This window comes from Poecilia reticulata, chromosome 22 (genome assembly GCF_904066995.2).
Source record: "Poecilia reticulata chromosome 22, P_reticulata-male-v2, whole genome shotgun sequence".
Lineage (NCBI taxonomy): Eukaryota > Metazoa > Chordata > Actinopteri > Cyprinodontiformes > Poeciliidae > Poecilia > Poecilia reticulata.
Window position 1 is genome coordinate 10328980 of NC_088851.1, and position 19466 is coordinate 10348445.

The 19466-nt window shown below is 37.9% G+C and overlaps 1 protein-coding gene across 1 annotated transcript; it reads left to right on the forward strand.

The window, feature by feature from the left end:
- Nucleotides 1–2559: 2559 nt before the first annotated feature.
- On the forward strand, nucleotides 2560–18133 carry LOC103458456 (programmed cell death protein 10). Its single transcript, XM_008399283.3, has 8 exons — nucleotides 2560–2717; nucleotides 5613–5831; nucleotides 7030–7083; nucleotides 12931–13048; nucleotides 15241–15367; nucleotides 15891–15969; nucleotides 16045–16127; nucleotides 17265–18133. Exons 2-8 carry the CDS (start codon nucleotides 5742–5744, stop codon nucleotides 17344–17346), a joined length of 633 nt encoding a protein of 210 aa, XP_008397505.1. The 5' UTR covers nucleotides 2560–2717; nucleotides 5613–5741; the 3' UTR covers nucleotides 17347–18133.
- Nucleotides 18134–19466: the final 1333 nt, after the last annotated feature.

The window sequence follows — 19466 nt, forward strand, 5'->3', positions numbered from 1 at the left end:
AGACTTGATTGGTTAATAAATAGATACTGGAATTAAGAAAGAAAAAGCTGATGATCCTTAGCCATTTTTGTTGTAAAGAGATTCGATGAATCGTAATAGTGGCAACAGTATGCCTATTTACAATGTTCACACTACAGTTGGACTCCCATTTCAATTGACTGACTATACAATTGAGTAATAGAAAACACAATCAGGGGGAAACAATAGATAGCTTTTTTTTTTTGGCTTTGTGACATTCCTCTAAGCTGTGCCACCCTGGTCAGGAAGCCATATCAGCCATTATTAAAATTTGTGAAGACCTATAATTTTCCAAACTCGGCTGTGCTTTTAGGTGAGGTCTGCATTGGTCTTTGCCCTGGGTGTCACTGTCACTGTCTTCAAGGGTGTCACAAGTCCTAAAAAAAAAAAACTGAGAAAAAAAAAATTAGCACTCCAAACAGATTTCTATTGTTTGTTAGCAAGTCAAAGGGGAGATTGTACCTCTGTGAACAATATAACCACTGCAAGAAATCATAGCTGCACTGAAGCTGGTTCATAATACGGTCGGTACTTGATCCAAATTTCAAGTTGTAACACAGAAAATGTAACACAGAGAACATTTTCTGCTTTTTTAGCTTCAATACAAAATAGATGGAGACAAACAAGAAGCTTTTGACAACAGCCCGAGACCGTTGCCCAAGTTGGCCTTCACAGCAATTTTTGCTGTGTAGCTGAATTTTGACCTTGGTGACTATTGTCTGTTTTTGCATGGGCAAGGACATTTATAGCAAATGATAGGTGACAAAATAGACAGTAAAAGATTAATTTATGGTTCAGTTTTAATGTATTACTCAGATTGACACACGGAACCACAACCATTGCCATATAAATGAAAAATCTCTGCAATGCTGAGAATTTTACTCTATGACAGTCTAGGTCAGGTTACGTCAGGGTGTGTTTGTGTTCATATCTGTTTGTCTGAAGTCTACGTGCAAATTAACATCTTATCAAAGGAAATGTACCCAGGCTTTCACAAACAAGACAACACAGCTAAAGCTCCTGGTTAAAGCCAACCGTGTTTTTTCTTCTTCTTCTTTTACTCTTTATTCCTAATGTGTTCTATGATCCTGATTTTGGCGTGGATCTGCATACTCTAGTTGATCCTGATTTGATTGATTTAACAATAGCTTTAAGTCTAGTTTTAAGAATTTGAATGTGTCTCAGACAATATTGACTCTTGCTAACATCCATCCATCCATCCATCCATTTTCTTCCGCTTATCCGGGGTCGGGTCGCGGGGGCAGCAGCTTCAGAAGGGAGGCCCAGACTTCCCTCTCCCCAGCCACTTCTTCCAGCTCCTCCGGGGGAATCCCAAGGCGTTCCCAGGCCAGCCGAGAGACGTAATCCCTCCAGCGTGTCCTGGGTCTTCCCCGAGGCCTCCTCCCGGTGGGACGTGCCCGGAACACCTCACCAGGGAGGCGTCCAGGAGGCATCCTTACCAGATGCCCGAGCCACCTCAACTGGCTCCTCTCGACGTGGAGGAGCAGCGGCTCTACTCTGAGTCCCTCCCGGATGACCGAGCTTCTCACCCTATCTCTAAGGGAGAGCCCAGCCACCCTGCGGAGGAAACCCATTTCGGCCGCTTGTACCCGTGATCTCGTTCTTTCGGTCATGACCCAAAGCTCATGACCATAGATGAGGGTGGGAACGTAGATCGACCGGTAAATCGAGAGCTTCGCTTTTTGGCTCAGCTCTCTCTTCACCACGACGGACCGGTACAGCGCCCGCTTCACGGCAGACGCTGCCCCAATCCGCCTGTCGATCTCCCGCTCCCTTCTTCCCTCACTCTTGCTAACAACCTTGCTGAATTGCTTGTCATGTTCTGTGGTTGTTAAGGACCCACATGTAGAACATTTTCACAGAGACTGTCTGCCATTTGGCAGACAGTTTATACAATGAGAAGATTGTATAAAAATCTGAATGAAGGGATTTGCAGGGAAAGCCATGGAGATTTCAACATATGGAAAGGTGACAGCAGCAATAGGATCCAGGAATGAACAATTAAACTACAGAGCTTTAAGGAGTTTTTAGATTAATACGCAGTAATGCAAGAAAAATATTGCATAATCTAACAGTGTTATCCAAAATAAAATCCTAAAAATGTGGTATACATTCAGCTTGATTTTTTTTTTGTATTACAAAAAGGCTACCCTATTACATCAACTCCATTTGCTAGCAGGCTAAATTTGAACCATTTTTGAGGACCTCATAAAATTATACCTATGCCCAAAAACAGCTTTCGGGCCTAAATTTGGACACCACCGGTTCAGGTATTTCGTAATATTTTGAAGTCTGGTAAGCATATTTTCTTTGATTGATAAAACTTTACCTGTTCTTTGAACCGCCGTAGGCGCTTTTGGTGTCGACTTATAAAAAAGCCGACATTCCCTGCGGGGAAAATCAAAGTACAAAGCAACAGGCTGTCTTATCTTTATAGTACCTGAAAGCACAGACATGAATACGCCTGAAAACGGCAACGCCAAAAATTGTAACCATTTAAGTTACGTCACGGTCAATTTAGCCAGCTGATTGGATGACGCATGCTCATACGTAGCAATGGTCCGGAAGATGTCGCTTGGGCCAGTCCTAAAAAACTTCCGCCTTAAGTTGTAAAGAAAACACAGGAGCTAAAAGGCAGTCGACGGGAGAGCCAACCTATTTAAGAAGTCAGCCAAAAGGTAGATACTAGTACCAGTTTGAAACGAGTCCACGAACATACGCATTAATCCCTCAGCAGTTCGTTGAGGTATTTTAGCCCGACTTCACATACAAACATACAAATTACCTAAGCTAGCTCGCAAGCTACGTTTCGGTGCTATCATCGATCTGCTCGGCTACAGGCCTCAAGTCAATATTACGAGTTAATAGCGTTTAATTTGTTTTGATACACGGCTCATCGTCGTGATTTGAATTCCTCACAACAGCTTGTCAACTAAAATAAAATGTCAAACCCCGGTTTTCATTTCATCTCCCACTTTGTTAGCTTTCCTGTTAGCCAAGTAGCCTTACCCAATATCTGCTTCTGTGTCTAGTTAGCTTTCTGTGTAGCCCTCAGTGGTGAAGACATCGCTTTAGTTAGCGTTAAAAAAATAAACGGAATCCTTTATCTACTGTATATTTTCAATGTTTTCACCATATACGTCGCGAGTTGGGCACAAACGCTCCCAAACTAGTATTATTTACCATCTTGAGCATTAGCTTCCAGTATTGTCAGTTTGCTGTTTTGCATATGTTGAAATCAGCCCGTCAAAACCAATTCCTGTTTTTATCATATGGTGTTTATGGTAATTTTTCTTTGTTTGGACGTTTGAGAATGAGGTCATCAGCGAGTTAACCTAGATGTGTGCCACTCCCGTCCGCCGGGAAAAAAGTTCTCTCTTCCTCATTACTGGCTCGGCATAAGATTGGAGAGGGTACGATGTGCCAGTCTCCGTATTTACTGACAAGAGAGGGAGTAGAATTGATGCGTCTGTGCCACAAGGGTGGTTATGTCTGTAATATTATACAATAATCGATGTGGATTAATTTGTGACTGTGATGACTGAAGCTTCCTTTAATTAATTCGCATCAGTGAGATATTCTCACAGTATATACACCCCGTGGTGACAAAGTGTGCACGCAAATTTTAAACAAAAATACGTCATGTGATCTTGGAAAAGACGTCGACTGGCATGGGATTGGTGAAAATGAAAAATGTCCAAGCTGAGTAAGAATAGTGTATAAAGAAAGTAACCTGTAAGATCGAGTGAAAATCAAACAAAAAAAAATCTATATATTTGTAAATTTCCAGTGGATTGTAGAGAATATTATAGTTTTAACAAGCTGATATTCTCCAGTTGTAAGCAAGTGTTGCAATTCACCTTAAACCTCCAAGTCGAAGGTGTTGCATACATGTATCCATCACCTGTTGATGCACATCTAATGCATATCAAATGATTGCTTTGGGAGTGATTTGGCTCCATCTGGTTGTACGTTTTGTTCAAATATGCCTAATTTTAGCCATTTGAATTACATACACAAAAATATATTGCATGCACTATGTTCAAGTTAAGAATTTTTACTTAGTTCAGAATCAGTCTGACAATAAAAGCACAAATAATTAGTTGTTTTTTTTGTGAGATGGTAAATAATTCACGCCACAAGAGTTTTACGAGTTGGACTATCTGTTGGCTTACAGACATGGTGCTTGTAGTTTACCGTTTATAAATATATAACAGAGGTACCTGAATTTACAGAGAGCGTGCTCTGTTAGTTTCTATACCACGACTGTGTAGTTTTTGTACCACAACAACCCCAATGCCTTACTATTGTAGCTGTAGCTGTATGTAGCTGATGGACGGTGCATTACAGTTTTTTTTTCTTTTTCTTTTATTTTGTTGGATGTATTTTTATTTTTATTTCATGAAAAAGACTCGTCTTTGTAATGGTAACTTTGAAACCTCAGCATATCTTCATATCAGAAACCGGCCCATGTCTTACTGGGGTTCAGATACCTGACGTTGCACTACTCTATATTTCATCATTATTGTTTTCCTCATATTCTCTGTATCCAAAACTCACAGTGATGTCTTTTTTTTAAATTATTATTATTATTATTATTATTATTATTATTATTATTATTATTATACAAAAACCTTCCTGAGAGCATCTTAGAGGGGTTTGTTTTAAAAAACTAGCTACAAACTCCTACATTTATTTTGACTATTTAGCTTATTTACTTGAAGTGTGTTGATAAGTTGTAGATGTTTTAATAGTGTTTGTATTTTGTTCATGTAACAAACTACTTTTTTTTTTCTACTGTTAATGTATAATTTTTTTTGTCATTTTTGATTTAATCAAGCTGATTTTTCTGTTTTTGTTTCCGTGGTTACTAACTTAGTTTAGCGCTATAGCACTTTTGGCTTTTTATAGTTATTTCCTAAGTTGACTCATTGCATGATTGAGATTCTTCAATCTTTGTCTTCTATAACTGTGTAATATATATATATATATATATATATATATATATATATATATATATATATATATATATATATATATATTTCTTTTTTACATGTTTGACACTTATTTGAATGGGAAATGCTGTAGCAACAACGTTTAACCGTTCAGTATTTCATATACAAATCACCTTGCCCAAAGGTTGTGGCTCTTTACAACCACAGATATTTGCCATTGGTGCTCTTGTGTTATTTGACTCTCTTTGAAAGTATTGTGCTTAAGTTTAAATGGTAGATTTGAAGCATTTATCCATTTATCATCCATTAAGCATTTTGCTCCAGAAATAGCGTGGTGAGAGCGAATTAAACCGAGCGGGTTGAGCATCTGACTGGAAGTCGCTGCAGTTTGGCTGTCGGCAGCCACCTGTGATTGAATAAATATATTTCAATGCTGAGTTATAAGTTATCAGATGAATTAAATTTGATCCTTTTCGTCTACATCACAGCAATCATCATAAGTATCTTTTCTGCATGTCAGGATTAGGTCAACCCCTTCTCTCTTAACAACAATGGTTAACACATTTGAATTTCATCACTTCTCATTTGTTTTTTTTTGTTGTTTTTTTGTCTTCCCAGGCTCTCATCCCTCTGGATCTTGTGTGGTTTTCAGGGTGTGTGAGTGTGAGTGCGTGCGTGTATGTGTGAGTGTGTCTGAGCTGCAGTTTTCTCTTTACTGTTTTGACAAGAGCTACTCCTCCCTGGAGGATGACAATGGAGGAGATGAAGAATGAAGCGGAGACAAACTCCATGGTATCCATGACACTGTACGCCGTGATGTATCCGGTTTTCAACGAGGTAAAGCAGCCGTTGACAGAAGGGTTTTCTCCTCTAGAGAGGCAAAGAGAGGGCGGCTCATAATCATTATTGAGAGAAAAATGCTTGCATTGTGAATATAGTTAGTCAAATATTTTCTTCCATCTAAGCTGGAAATTAAATAAATCACTGTTATTCATTTGACCAGGTTATCTGGATTTGTTCCAACAACTTAATAATAATAATAAAAAAATTAAATATAGCCAAACATTTTCAGCATTTTCAACCTCTTAAGAACTTGACACATGTGGGTGGACGTAATCTATTGAGTGACTCGAATAACTTAATTACTACACACAATCAACAGCAGATCCTCTCTGAATGCATCGTTTAATCTGCAGAAGGGCTGGGTGACGTGACCTAAAAATAACACAAAGCCTGCATCTGTTTAGTGGCTCTTATCCAGTTTCTAAAATGATTGAGTTCAGTTTTGCTGCTCATTTTTGTTGTTGTTGTTGTTGTTGATCTATCGACTATTTTTGAAAATAGCTTACTGGCAAAACAATCAAGTGATTTTATCGTCTAGCTTGTTTGCAATAGATTTATCCCTGACTACGTTCCATGGGATGAAATTGAAAGATTTACACTTTAAAATATATTTTCAGTGCACAAAATAAATAAAATGAACTCTCTTGAAATGAAATCTTGTCATTGTCAGAATGTTTGTTTTCGCTCCCTCTCTCACCTGCTGTCAAAACAGCCGTCACGCTCTTGAGTTTTTCAGATGGGCCATGAATGATGCATTCAGGAGCACTTGGGAATCTTAAATTTACAGCAAATGAGATGCAGACAGAAAATTTGACCTGAAAATGTATTCCGGATTGATATATGTGATATGCGTTTTGTGTCTGTTTACTAAAGAAACAACCTGAAAGATTTTTAAATGCTTCAGTAATGAAAGGCTGTCGAAAACTAAACCAGGGCATGTGTGGTTTCTTCTGCACTGGCAAGTTGCCTGCAGTAAAAATGCTTAGCAAGTGTTTTTGGAAGCCAATAAACTCATGAACATAAAAGGTTGTATGTCTGTGAGGACTGCAGCTTCACACATGCTTGATACCCACAGGAGGATACGAACTAAAGTAAAAAGAAAGCATGAAGGGTTGAGCTAAGTACCTTCTATGTCCTCATTCCCAGTTCTGGTTTGGTTCTGATGTGCCTTCCTCTTGTTTTCTTATTCTAGCTGGAAAGGATTAACATGTCAGCAGCTCAGACGCTCAGAGCAGCCTTCAAAAAGGTAAGCAGACGCATTGATAAAATGAGCGTAAACATGAAATGGCAGGATCAGACCACAGCCACAGCAGCAACATGGAATGACAGCCGAAGCTGCCTGGTTTCCGGTTTGATGTGAAATGATTGCATATATACTTGCATCTAAAAACAAAACCAGAAAATTGCATAAGTGTGTAATATCTCTTGCTATTTGAGTTAGAAAGTGGAACTATTCACATTTTTTGTAATTTTGAATGATTATGGTAAAGAAACCTCGAAATTCAACGACTTGGAAAATTAGCATATCACATTAGACCTGGTTTCTAGGGCTTTGTAATTTTATCGATTCCACGACATGAATTCATAGTTTTTTCCTCAGAAAGTATCAATTTTTCATCCGCGATTATCATCCTACTTTCTTTTATGTCAAATCCACATGAATTAAATGAGTTATTACACTTCACATTTTTTTACCCAGTTGCACATGTACATTAAAAATGACATGTAATGAATCTACCATTTACAATCAACTAATGAAATTAAATAGATAAATTACAGCATCTAATATAAGTGAATAGGACTATAAAAGGTTCCTTCTCTGCATAACCAAATACATAAAGCCACACAATTAACATTTAAACAAAGCAAATCTATAACAAAAACATGTATTACAGCAGTGTTTCAATTCATTTAATCCAAGTCTATGGAACAGTCACAAAATGTCACCAAAATCACTCTGTCCCTCTAAAATCTTTCAGAAATTCTTAAAAATGTATCAAATTACATTGTATCGTTTGCAGAATATTGTGTATCATGTTGTATTGTGAGATTAGTGTATCGCTGCAGCCCTACTGGTTTCCATGTACACACCCTGATTTAGAGCGTAAAGCACGCATTTTCAGCATTGTTGAAGTTTGACTTTTCCCAAAAGACCAATAGAAAACTTTTAACAATTCCAAATCCAGTTTTTATCTGTGAATCAGTTTTCCTGTTAGAACAGCTGTTTGAGTCAAAAACTCAATCGTCTGCTGAACTCTGTGTTCTTCCTTCGTTATTCAAAGCACAAGTACCCTTGGCAACAAAAAGGTCCTAAAGCACTTTTCTTCCACCATGCTTGGTGGTTAGTACAGTGTTTGCATGTCTGAAGGCCTCAACTCGACTTCTCCAAACACTTAAAACTTTTCTCCCTGAGGTATTTTGCTTATCCAAGGAGGGATGCAAAGTTTAGTTGAGCATAAAGGCGTAAGTTTGAGATCAGAGGAACCAAAACTTTCTTCTCTGGGGACAATAACTTTGGTGATTCTGCAGCATTCAGGACATGTGAGAAATTGTACTTGGTGGCTCCTTACCTACCAGTTTGCTCAATTTACCTTCGTCTGAGGATGTCTGGTTGAATCACCACTGGGTGATCCAACAACCATGATCCAAAACAAACATCAAAACTAGTTTTGGGATGGATTAAGCTTTTGTTGAGCCCTGAACTAAACTGAACTCAGAATTTAGAACCTAAGATTAAAGTCTGACATAGAAAAATTGACAAATTAAACATTCAGTTTGCTAAGAACAGTGGTCAAATATCTATATCACAAATATACCAGTAACTCATTAATGGCAAAGCAGGTGTTGGTCTCTACAAGGAATATTTAAGCAAACATTAGAGGGAATTTCTATTCAACACTTGTTGTATTCATCGCAATGAATACAAGTGATGTTGTGTTCATCATTGTCACGTCTTTGACTTTAAGTTTTATGCGTAATAATTTGCATAGCGATTTATGGGGAAAACCACCAGTTTTTCTCAGACTAAAGGACAGGATAAAACCATTTATGGAATACTACATTACTACTAATAGTTTGCTAGTTAAGAAGGAAAATCATTCGTAACTATCACTCGAGTGACGAAACATCAGTTTCAACCTCAGCTCCTCATTCAGCTTTAGCTTCATTTGCATGTAATACTTTTACAAACCACTAGAGGTCATGATAACCATTTAAATGCAATTGACTTATAAGCACAAAATGTTAATGATAATTTAAAAACATGTTAAATTTGAGAGCAGTTGATCTATCTCAACCTAACTAGTTAACAGACAAAAAAAAAAAAAAAAAGACGAAAAAGAATAGTGAGGTATTTGGAATTAGCACAATTTGAAAATGAACACAGAGACATCCTCACTCAATAATATCTGGGGAAATTGTAGCCAAAATACTCGACATATGAAATCACTACAAAAACTTAAACCATGCAGATTATATTAACGTATAGAGTTATGTTGTGTGTTTTGTGTACAAAACTGCTGCCTATGTCTTCAAATAACGCTTTGAGTAGACTTTGTGCTCAATGTTATTTTATGTTTTGTTACAGTTTGCAGTTTGCTCCAGCTTACAGCTGATGTTATCACGTAATAGTGAAGAGCTGTTTTGATTTCCAGAGTTAAATTCTCAGTTTTTCATTCTTCAACGCACCAGTTTGATGAGGAGCTTTTTATTTAACAAGGGTGTATGGTCTTATTATATGCATCATTGTTTAAACAGAATATTTAATAAAACACTAAAAAGACAGAAGTTTCTTTGACGTCCACTTTCACTTGAAGATGGTAATTGTGACAGTGTGGCTCAATCTCGGCAAGATTAAAATCTCTCATATGTGAAAGAGCGTATGAATTTTTAAAAAACGCTTTATTGTAGGCTGCTGCATTTATCTTTTGAAACAAAATAAGATGCAAATATTTTCTGTGATGTGGCGTGCACCTCCGAGACTTCCTCGGACCACCGCATGTCGCAGCTTCCTAACTGGAACCTCGTTGAGGTCAAGGTTACTTAAGGTCGGCTTGTTTATTGTGCTGTTAGAAGCCATTGTTTGCACTTTTCAGCTTTGGTCTGAGACCAACAATACGAAGAGAAATCACTTCCTGTCTTTAGTTGAACAAGAAAAGGAACCTTGAGAGCTTTGCTAGAATGCATTTGATCATAAACCCGCTTTGAACCAAAATTAGCACCAATATAGGAACTCCTTGTTGGACATAACATCCGCTTCTTCTGTGAACATCCAGAAAATGTAGGAGGATCCAGGAACTCTCTGAGAGATTATAGAAAGAGGAACGGTCAAAGGTCATTCTGTGTGTGTGTGTGTGTGTGTGTGTGTGTGTGTGTGTGTGTGTGTGTGTGTGTGTGTGTGTGTGTGTGTGTGTGTGTGTGTGTGTGTGTGTGTGTGTGTGTGTGTGTGTGTGTGTGTGTGTGTGCGTGTGTGTGTGTGTGCGTGCACACACCAATGTTATAAAATGCAGTTGGATAGAAAATGTAGGAGTTGTAAATATAGTTGTCTCAGTGGCAAAAGGGTGGAGTATTGACCGTAGAGGTTCAATAATCGGGCCGACAGAGAAGTCTATTTTTCCTTCTCAAATATTTGTCCCGATTAAAAAAGCTTTTTCAATCAGCTGTTTCCAGTGTTGTGGTCTAAAATGTCTTTAGTCCATTTCAGTAACAGAAGCCCATGAGTTATTCTTTTAAAACATTTTGTTTTCTCACACTCTGGAAACCTCTGCTTTTGGTCGTTGTTTGATGCAGGTACACAGATTGAGACGTGTGGACCGGCATCATTTACCGTCCAACATTAGACAGAATTTATCTACGTAACCTGAGAGCAGTCTTTGCTGTTAGCACTTTAAATGAAGAGTATTAAGTTTTCTCTTTTATCAAAACATCATTTTCCTGAATAAGATTCAAAGTTTCCCCCAGGAAACTTGCTAAGCCCGGTGGTTGAGGCGCTAGGCAATCAGTCATTCATCCAGCGACCCGTAGTATTTTTGAGTTAAAAAATGTTTAAAGTTGACAGGAAATTTGAAAAAGTCACTTGATAATTACGTGTTATTGAAAAATTGGAAGATTAATACCTGATCACCAACTATGAAGTCTTAAAAAAATGCAAACATTTAACAAAAAACTTAAATAGGCAACGCTTAGCCTGGTGGAGACACAAGTAAAGTCTGGTGGCCCGCCAGGCTTATAGTACGCTGAGGGAAACCCTGAGGTTAGTAAACTGTAATGTAAAATATCCAAGCAAAGGCTGAGGAGCTGAAAATGTTTCTGTGCATGCAGCAGGAAATCAAACAGTTAATTTCTGAACAGAGCTTTAGACAGTGGCCTAATGGAACAATTAGATGGATTCCTGCTGCAGCTTTAATTTGACATGAATATATTCAACTGATATGCCCTACTAGGAGTACAGTATGAAGACTGAACAAACATCAGATGAGGATACAAATATACATCTTCATGGTGTATCTTTAGATTTCCTCCTTTCATATAACCTGTTAAAAACATTCCAGGAAATTTTCAGAACTTCCTGGAAACTTCAGGAAGTTGAGTTAAGGATCTGCAAATAATCTAGAATGCAGATAATTTGCTCTGCTATACAGAACCAATGACCCAGGTTAACAGGATATGTTACTTTCTATATGTAGTTAGAAAATCCACAAAATTAAGAGCGACAAATGCCATTGAAACTTAAGGTCAATTGACATTTTACAATTTTTCATCTGCCAGAGTAAGCTGATGCCAAAATGGATGGAAAAAACTTCTCTAAACTTTGCAGTTGTAGCAAATATTAAAGCAGCAGTACGTAACTTATAAAGAGAAGTGTTTTTTTTTGCATATTTGTTAAAAGTACATGAAGCGAGACATGCCATATACAACCCTCCTCATGCCCAAAACCCCCAATCCCCAAAAAAATCCAAGTACACAGTAGCAGTGCAGTTACCACAGATTATCTTGTGCTGGCTCATATTCATACACAAGCTGTGGTGATAGTTACTTCCTGACAAACTCAGACATCACATGCAAGTAAGAGACAAACAGTCAAATCCAAAGTGTTCAAAAGTAAATGGCAGCATTAAAAGGTTTGGTATCGACGATACATTTTTCAGGTTTCTAGGAATTAATTTCTGTTACTTGTGCATCTAGCATTGACAAAATACCTTTACATGCAAACTAAGTCCAGTTGATAAAACAAATAACTTAAAAATCCCTGAGTCGTTTATGAAAACAGAAAAAGGCGTGTTACACGTACGTGAATAGTTTAACTACCAGTGCACATGCACCACATAATTACATTGCAAAACTGACTCGCGTGTACTGGCTATATATTGGGGGAAAAAAAGTCTGTAAAAGTACAAAACAAGCTCCCTCTGAGGGCATGCATTCACCGTCAGCTTTAAGCTGCGAAACAGGATCCTCATTGCCTGGTCTTTCCTTCTGACCCCATCCTTCAACTTCTATTATAGGAACCCCAGATTTTCCAACACTTTGTCCACGTGGGGAATCAATTCTTCCTGAAAATCCCACAGCCGCTTGTCCACATGGAGCTCCTCCAGTTTTAGTGATTTCCGTAGGACGACACGGACGTGAATGATCCGGCAAACGTCCAGCGGGACTTTGTACTTCTGCAAAAAAAAAAAATCTGAGCACTTCATTGTCTTTTTTTTTTATTACAGCTTCCTTTTTTTATGCTTTAGAATACATTTAATTTAATTGAATTACAAATATTTCAATAATTTAAACACATAATGTGCTTAAAAAAATCACTCACACAAGTAAATGCCTTTATTTTATAATCTATGTTATCCTCAGAATATGTTTTTCTCTTTAAACAAACCAAATGCAGATAAGAGCACCTTGCAGCTCTTTCACTACAACCTTCAGTGTTTTTTTAAATCACCTGCTTTCTGTGCTTACTGGCTGTTGCAGTGCAGTTTGAATTATTTAGTGGAGCCCATCTGCACGTTCTGCTCACAGCGGTTATGTTTTTTTCTCAGCTAAGAGCGTTGCGTTTCACCTTCCTCATCTTATTCGCATATTTCCCATTTGCTCCCAGGCGGAGCGAGAGAACCCTGGTCTGACGCAGGACATCATAATGAAGATCTTGGAGAAGAAGAACGTGCAAATTAACTTCACCGAATCCCTGCTTCGCATGGCTGCGGATGACGTGGAAGGTAAGCAACGAGGAAAATTAGATTTTGTTGTGTTACGACCTAAACGGCCTCTTTGGGGTTTGTTGATGGCGCAGCTTTTTGTGGTTCTGGTCACGTTTATTCACACCGCTGGAAGAAACAAAAATCTAAAAAAATATATACATCTTTTCTCTGTAAAGAGTACCCTTTAGCAATTCCTTTAAAATAAATGCAATTGTAGTATTTGTAAATATAGATTTGAACTTTTCTTTATATCATCCACCACTTTCAGACTCATATTTGTTGCGGTTGGAGAACTGCAGCATAAAATGGCCTCTTGAGATCAGAAAGTTTCAGAAACAACCAATAGACTCTAATTGGGCCACTGTGTGTTTTGGAGTGATGTCAGTAGGAAAGCCTTTCCTGTTCTGCCACATAAACATCTGGCCTTTGCTGAACTCCGTTGGGGCTTCAGTTGGAACTGAGTTCTTTGGTCAGAAAAGATGAGATAAGAATAGTTTGTGATGTTCAGCACCAGTGATCCAGGCGGGGGATTTCCTGCTGTCGAGAGCAGTTGATCTATCTCAACCTAATTTTAGTTAACAGACAAAAAAAAGAAAAAAAAAAGACGAAAAAGAATAGTGAGGTATTTGGAATTAGCACAATTTGAAAATGAAAATCTCAATAACATCTGGGGAAATTGTAGCCAAAATACTCGACATATGAAATCACGACAAAAACTTAAACCATGCAGATTATATTAACGTATAGAGTTATGTTGTGTGTTTTGTGTACAAAACTGCTGCCTATGTCTTCAAATAACGCTTTGAGTAGACTTTGTGCTCAATGTTATTTTATGTTTTGTTACAGTTTGCTCCAGCTTACAGCTGATGTTATCACGTAATAGTGAAGAGCTGTTTTGATTTCCAGAGTTAAATTCTATGTTTTTCATTCTTCAAGGCACCAGTTTGATGAGGAGCTTTTTATTTAACAAGGGTGTATGGTCTTATTATATGCATCATTGTATAAACAGAATATTTAATAAAACACTAAAAAGACAGAAGTGTCTTTGACGTCCACTTTCACTTGAAGATGGTAATTGTGACAGTGTGGCTCAATCTCGGCAAGATTAAAATCTCTCATATGTGAAAGAGCGTATGAATTTTTAAAAAACGCTTTATTGTAGGCTGCTGCATTTATCTTTTGAAACAAAATAAGATGCAAATATTTTCTGTGATGTGGCGTGCACCTCCGAGACTTCCTCGGACCACCGCATGTCGCAGCTTCCTAACTGGAACCTCGTTGAGGTCAAGGTTACTTAAGGTCGGCTTGTTTATTGTGCTGTTAGAAGCCATTGTTTGCACTTTTCAGCTTTGGTCTGAGACCAACAATACGAAGAGAAATCACTTCCTGTCTTTAGTTGAACAAGAAAAGGAACCTTGAGAACTTTGCTAGAATTTATTTGATCATAAACCCGCTTTGAACCAAAATTAGCACCAATATAGGAACTCCTTGTTGGACATAACATCCGCTTCTTCTGTGGACATCCAGAAAATGTAGGAGGATCCAGGAACTCTCTGAGAGATTATAGAAAGAGGAACGGTCAAAGGTCGTTCTGTGTGTGTGTGCGTGCGTGCGTGTACGTGTGTGTATGCATGCATTTTATAACCCCAATGTTATAAAATGCCGTTGGATAGAAAATGTAGAACTTGTAGACACTGAGGTGTGGAGTATTGACCGTAGAGGTTCAATAATTGGGCCACTGTTGATTTTGTTTAAAAGAAAAACAAAACAAAAAAAAAACCTTTAAGATGCAACCAGAATAAAACCAGAATTTCTACGGTTTGCAGACCATGTGGCTGCCATCGGATGCTGTGTTGCATCCACCTGTAACTGAGCTTGGTCTTAAATTCGTGTAAATTTGAATTATGGAAATACATTTTGCTTCATGGAAACAAGGCAGGTTTTTTTTTTTTTTCGCATCAAGAGTCGTGTGATCAACAGCCTTTCTGACAGAAAAGACAGGAAGTGATTGGAGGATGATGGCACACCATGTTTTTAAATTGCTTATTGCATGTGATTTTTATTGTTATTTAATGGAAACACCACAATTACTAAATTGTTTTTTTTTTTTTTCTCCAACATTTTTTTTGCCGTTTTGCAGACATTTGGTATGAAACGCAGCTTATTATTGTTTCCTTATAATAAGGACGTGTGAACCTTTCCTCCTGCAGAGTTCATGATCAGCCGGCCTGGACAGGAGTTCCAGGACCTGAACGAGAAAGCCAGAGCTCTGAAACAGATCCTTAGCAAAATCCCCGACGAGATCAACGACAGAGTACGGTTTCTACAAACTATCAAGTGAGTGCACGCAACCGGCATCTTACTCCCATTCAAGAAAATGTTGCAATTATTGCCAGCATATTCCAAATGTACATAAGCAAGAAAGCCTCCAGTTTTGTTTCTTTCACATTGGAGGCACTGGTTTTAGGCTCTGTAAGTTGTTAAAGTTGTTTTCTTATCTCATCATCCAGCACTTGGTGTTGTTGCAGAGCAACTGGTTAATCTTTAAAACCTTCAGCAGAATTGTTAAAATGTCACTAAATACCCACCCTGTTCAGTTAATATTTGAGCCGTGGATCAAACATTAGTGGATCGTCATGGATTATCGTTTTGCACCGACGTTTCCTGAAGCCGATAAGCATTTTGTTCGTTTTGTAGTGTAAATTTACATTTGGACGCCGTTTGCTTTATTATTTCTAATCCGGCTTTTAGCAGCAGCTGCCTGTCTAAAAGTTGTGAGGCTGAAAAACAAGTAGAACACACCAACATTCAGACAATGTTTAATCTCATGCGTCTTCATCTGATGCCTTTTTGTCCACAGAGACATAGCCAGCGCCATAAAAGAGCTTCTGGATACAGTCAACAACGTCATTAAGAAATATCAGTACCAGAATCGCAGAGTGAGTAACACCTCTGGTTCTGAAATCATTCGTTGAGTCGTCCGTCTGTCTCATGGTGTTTCTCTGCCCTCCAAGGCTCTGGAGCACCAGAAAAAGGAGTTTGTGAAGTACTCAAAAAGTTTCAGCGACACCCTCAAAACATACTTCAAAGATGGAAAGTGAGTCTCACACAACACCACATGCTGCCTCAGCTCAGTGAACAGCATCCTGCTACAGGATGGGGATATTCACATAAGACGGTCAGACAGGAAACATGAAGAACTCAAGTTTCAGGCTTTTAGTGACGCGTTTAAACTTCTTCTTCTTTTTTTTTTTTTTGAGCAATAGTTATATGATGTTAGTTCATTTAAAAATGATAAACAAGACTCAGATGTGTTCAGAATTATTCACTAAGGCTCAAATATTTACATACTTCCTAAATGGTTAAATGTTTTTCTATGTGGAGATATATTTATTTATTTATTTAAGCTTGATTTAAACAGATGGTCGCCATTGAGATTAAGAATCTCATTTTGACCTGGCAGCGATGGACAGGAACATAAAACAAAACTTTCATAAAGACTACTTAAAAAAAACAGTTTTAACACAAATGCAATACAATTACTAAGAGATGTTTTTTTGTTTTTTTTTTCATTTTTAATTAAAATTAAAAACGTGGTGTGTATTGTTACTGCCACTCATCACAATATGAATTTTATGACATGCCACACATCCCTACTGTCATGTTTTTAAAAGTCAATATAATGAATGTTCTTAAAGGGCCAGTACTGCCAGAATGGTCTGATAAAATCACAATTGTTTTTGAATTTTTTTCGTCAATAAAAATCACTGATTTTTGTGGAGCTAATTTGGAAATATTTGCCAGACATTTTGAGTGGCGGTAAAAAAAAATTTTTGTTTCTCGTGATATAAATCATGGACTTGACATCAGGTAAGCCTGAGGCACCAGGGGAGTTAAAGTAAGAAATACTGCCACCTTCAGATGGGAGATGCACCAAAAATTTTCTTCAATTTTTTTGTGGAAAAGTTTCATTAAGCTCATAATTTGCATTAGAGCAAAAAAAAAAAAAAAAGCAGGGATGTGATGATTTTTGGGTGAATGTCTGTGGAAATACTGGAGGGAATGATTGATGTAATCTGGCAGTGTACAGATAAAAACTGCCTTGATTTGAAAGATGAAATATTTCTCCTCACAGCTGTAATCTTGAAGCTTGTATTTGCTCGTCCCTCTGGAGTTTAAAGCTCATGAGTTTGGCCCACAGTCAGATGACTGAACTACGGCTTTCTGTTTCCAGGGCAATAAACGTCTTCATCAGCGCAAACCGGCTCATCCACCAAACCAACCTCATACTGCAGACCTTCAAGACCGTGGCCTAGCCCGCAGAGAGCACCGAGTCCCCACCTCCCCCGTCCCGTGGGGAGACACTGCTAAAGCGGCAGAAGCCTGAAGAGCGCCTCGCCCATATATGTAAATTAGAGTTGATTTTAAGGGTCGGGGTCGATTTCCTTGGAGTTGAGATTCTAGATTCCAGTTCAAAAGACTGAAAAGTGCCATTTGTTTTCTCAATGAGGATTTTCCAGTCTTGAAGTGGAACTGAATGGGCCCAAAGTCTTTTGGTTAAATTGATTTTATTTGGACAGTTTTAATTTATAACCCTGTTCTTGTTCGGGAGGTGGTGAGTCCAGGTGTTTATGAAAGACTAATTGCCATTTTTCTAATATATTCATGTTGATCATTTTACTTTTAGCTTTTCAGTCACGTCTGAGAGCACATTCAATTAGGGATGTGTCTCGGCCTTCTTTACTGGTTTTCTCTTCTCGCCTCCTCTTGGTGTCATTTTGCCACGGTGTTTTGTTTTTTTTTGCGCAGGGTTGACAAAAATTGGTCGCCCGGCTGCGGGTGGAAACAGTCACGAGGAGAGGGAGCAGTGTTGGACATTTTGAGAGGCAGACTCAGATTTTGTTTCTCGCTATCAGAAGACAGAAAGCCAAATTACTTCCAGCACTGTGTGCGCCTTACAAAGTCCTGTAACATTCCCTCCTCTCAGAGTGTAATGAAGTGGAACTGGTCCCTGCTGTTTAAGGGGATGTAGAGAGAGAAATTAAACTTCTGTATTTAACTAATGTCTGGTTGCAAATGTTCAAATAAATAGTTTCCAAATGACGTCTCTTTGTTCTCTGCTCTTAAGTTAAAGTTTGTCGTAATTTCTACACACTGTTCTGCTTTTGATCTTTAACAGATGTGGGCATATCAGCAGACATTTTCTTAACCCTCCTGTTGTCCTCATTTTCTGTGTATAGGGAAAACACATACAAATCTTGGTCATTTTGACCCAAGGACAACAGGAGGGATCTGATATCTGCTTTGCAGGAGTTTTGACTAATTCACAGACATTTAATTGAATGCTAGAGAAAAAGTCTCCTCTAGCATTTGTTTGTTTTCTTTTGGGATAAAATCAGTGAGTGGCCAAAACAAGCTGAACATATTAAAACCACTTTGTTTTTTTTAAACCTAAAAATTCAAAATGGCTTAAATGTGAAGTCTTTTCTTTTCCCCAGACATCAGTAAATTAAATTAACAGTATTTAATTGAAATAAAGTAGAAAAAAAATAAAGTATAAAGAAATTGTAGATCTGAAAAGTTGGATATTTTTATTGAGTTAAAAATAGTGTTTTATGTATGAAAGGATAAAACTATGACCCAGTGGAAAATAATTGATCCTAACACACATTGCATCCCAAAGGGAATAGGACAACAATACTCTGCAGAGATGTTTATACAGTGAAATAAAACAAATTGGATTTCTGTGCCACAGATCAGATGACATATCAGGGTTTATCACAAGAAAATGCAGAGCCTGCAATAAAGCTGCTCTGTACTGTTGATGCTGCTACACGCCAACAGAGAAGTCTATTTTTCATTCTCAAACCTTTGTCCCATTTAAAAAAGCTTTTTCAATCAGCTGTTTCCAGTGTTGTGGTCTAAAATGTCTTTAGTCCATTTCAGTAACATTAGCCCATGAGTTATTCTTTTAAAACCTTGTATTTGTTTTCTCACACTCTGGAAACCTCTGCTTTTGGTCGTTGTTTGATGCAGGTACACAGATTGAGACGTGTGGACCGGCATCATTTACAGTCCAACATTAGCCAGAATTTATCTACGTAACCTGAGAGGAGTCTTTGCTGTTAGCACTTTAAATGAAGAGTATTAAGTTTTTCTCTTTTATCAAAACATCATTTTCCTGAATAAGATTCAAAGTTTCCCCCAGAAAACTTGCTAAGCCCGGTGGTTGAGGCGCTAGGCAATCGGTCATTCATCCAGCAACCCGTAGTATTTTTGAGTTAAAAAATGTTTAAAGTTGACAAGAAATTTGAAAACGTCATTTGATAATTACGTGTTACTGGAAAATTGGAAGATTAATACCTGATCACCAACTATGAAGTCTTAAAAAATGCAAACATTTAACAAAAAACTTAAATAAGCAACACTTAGCCTG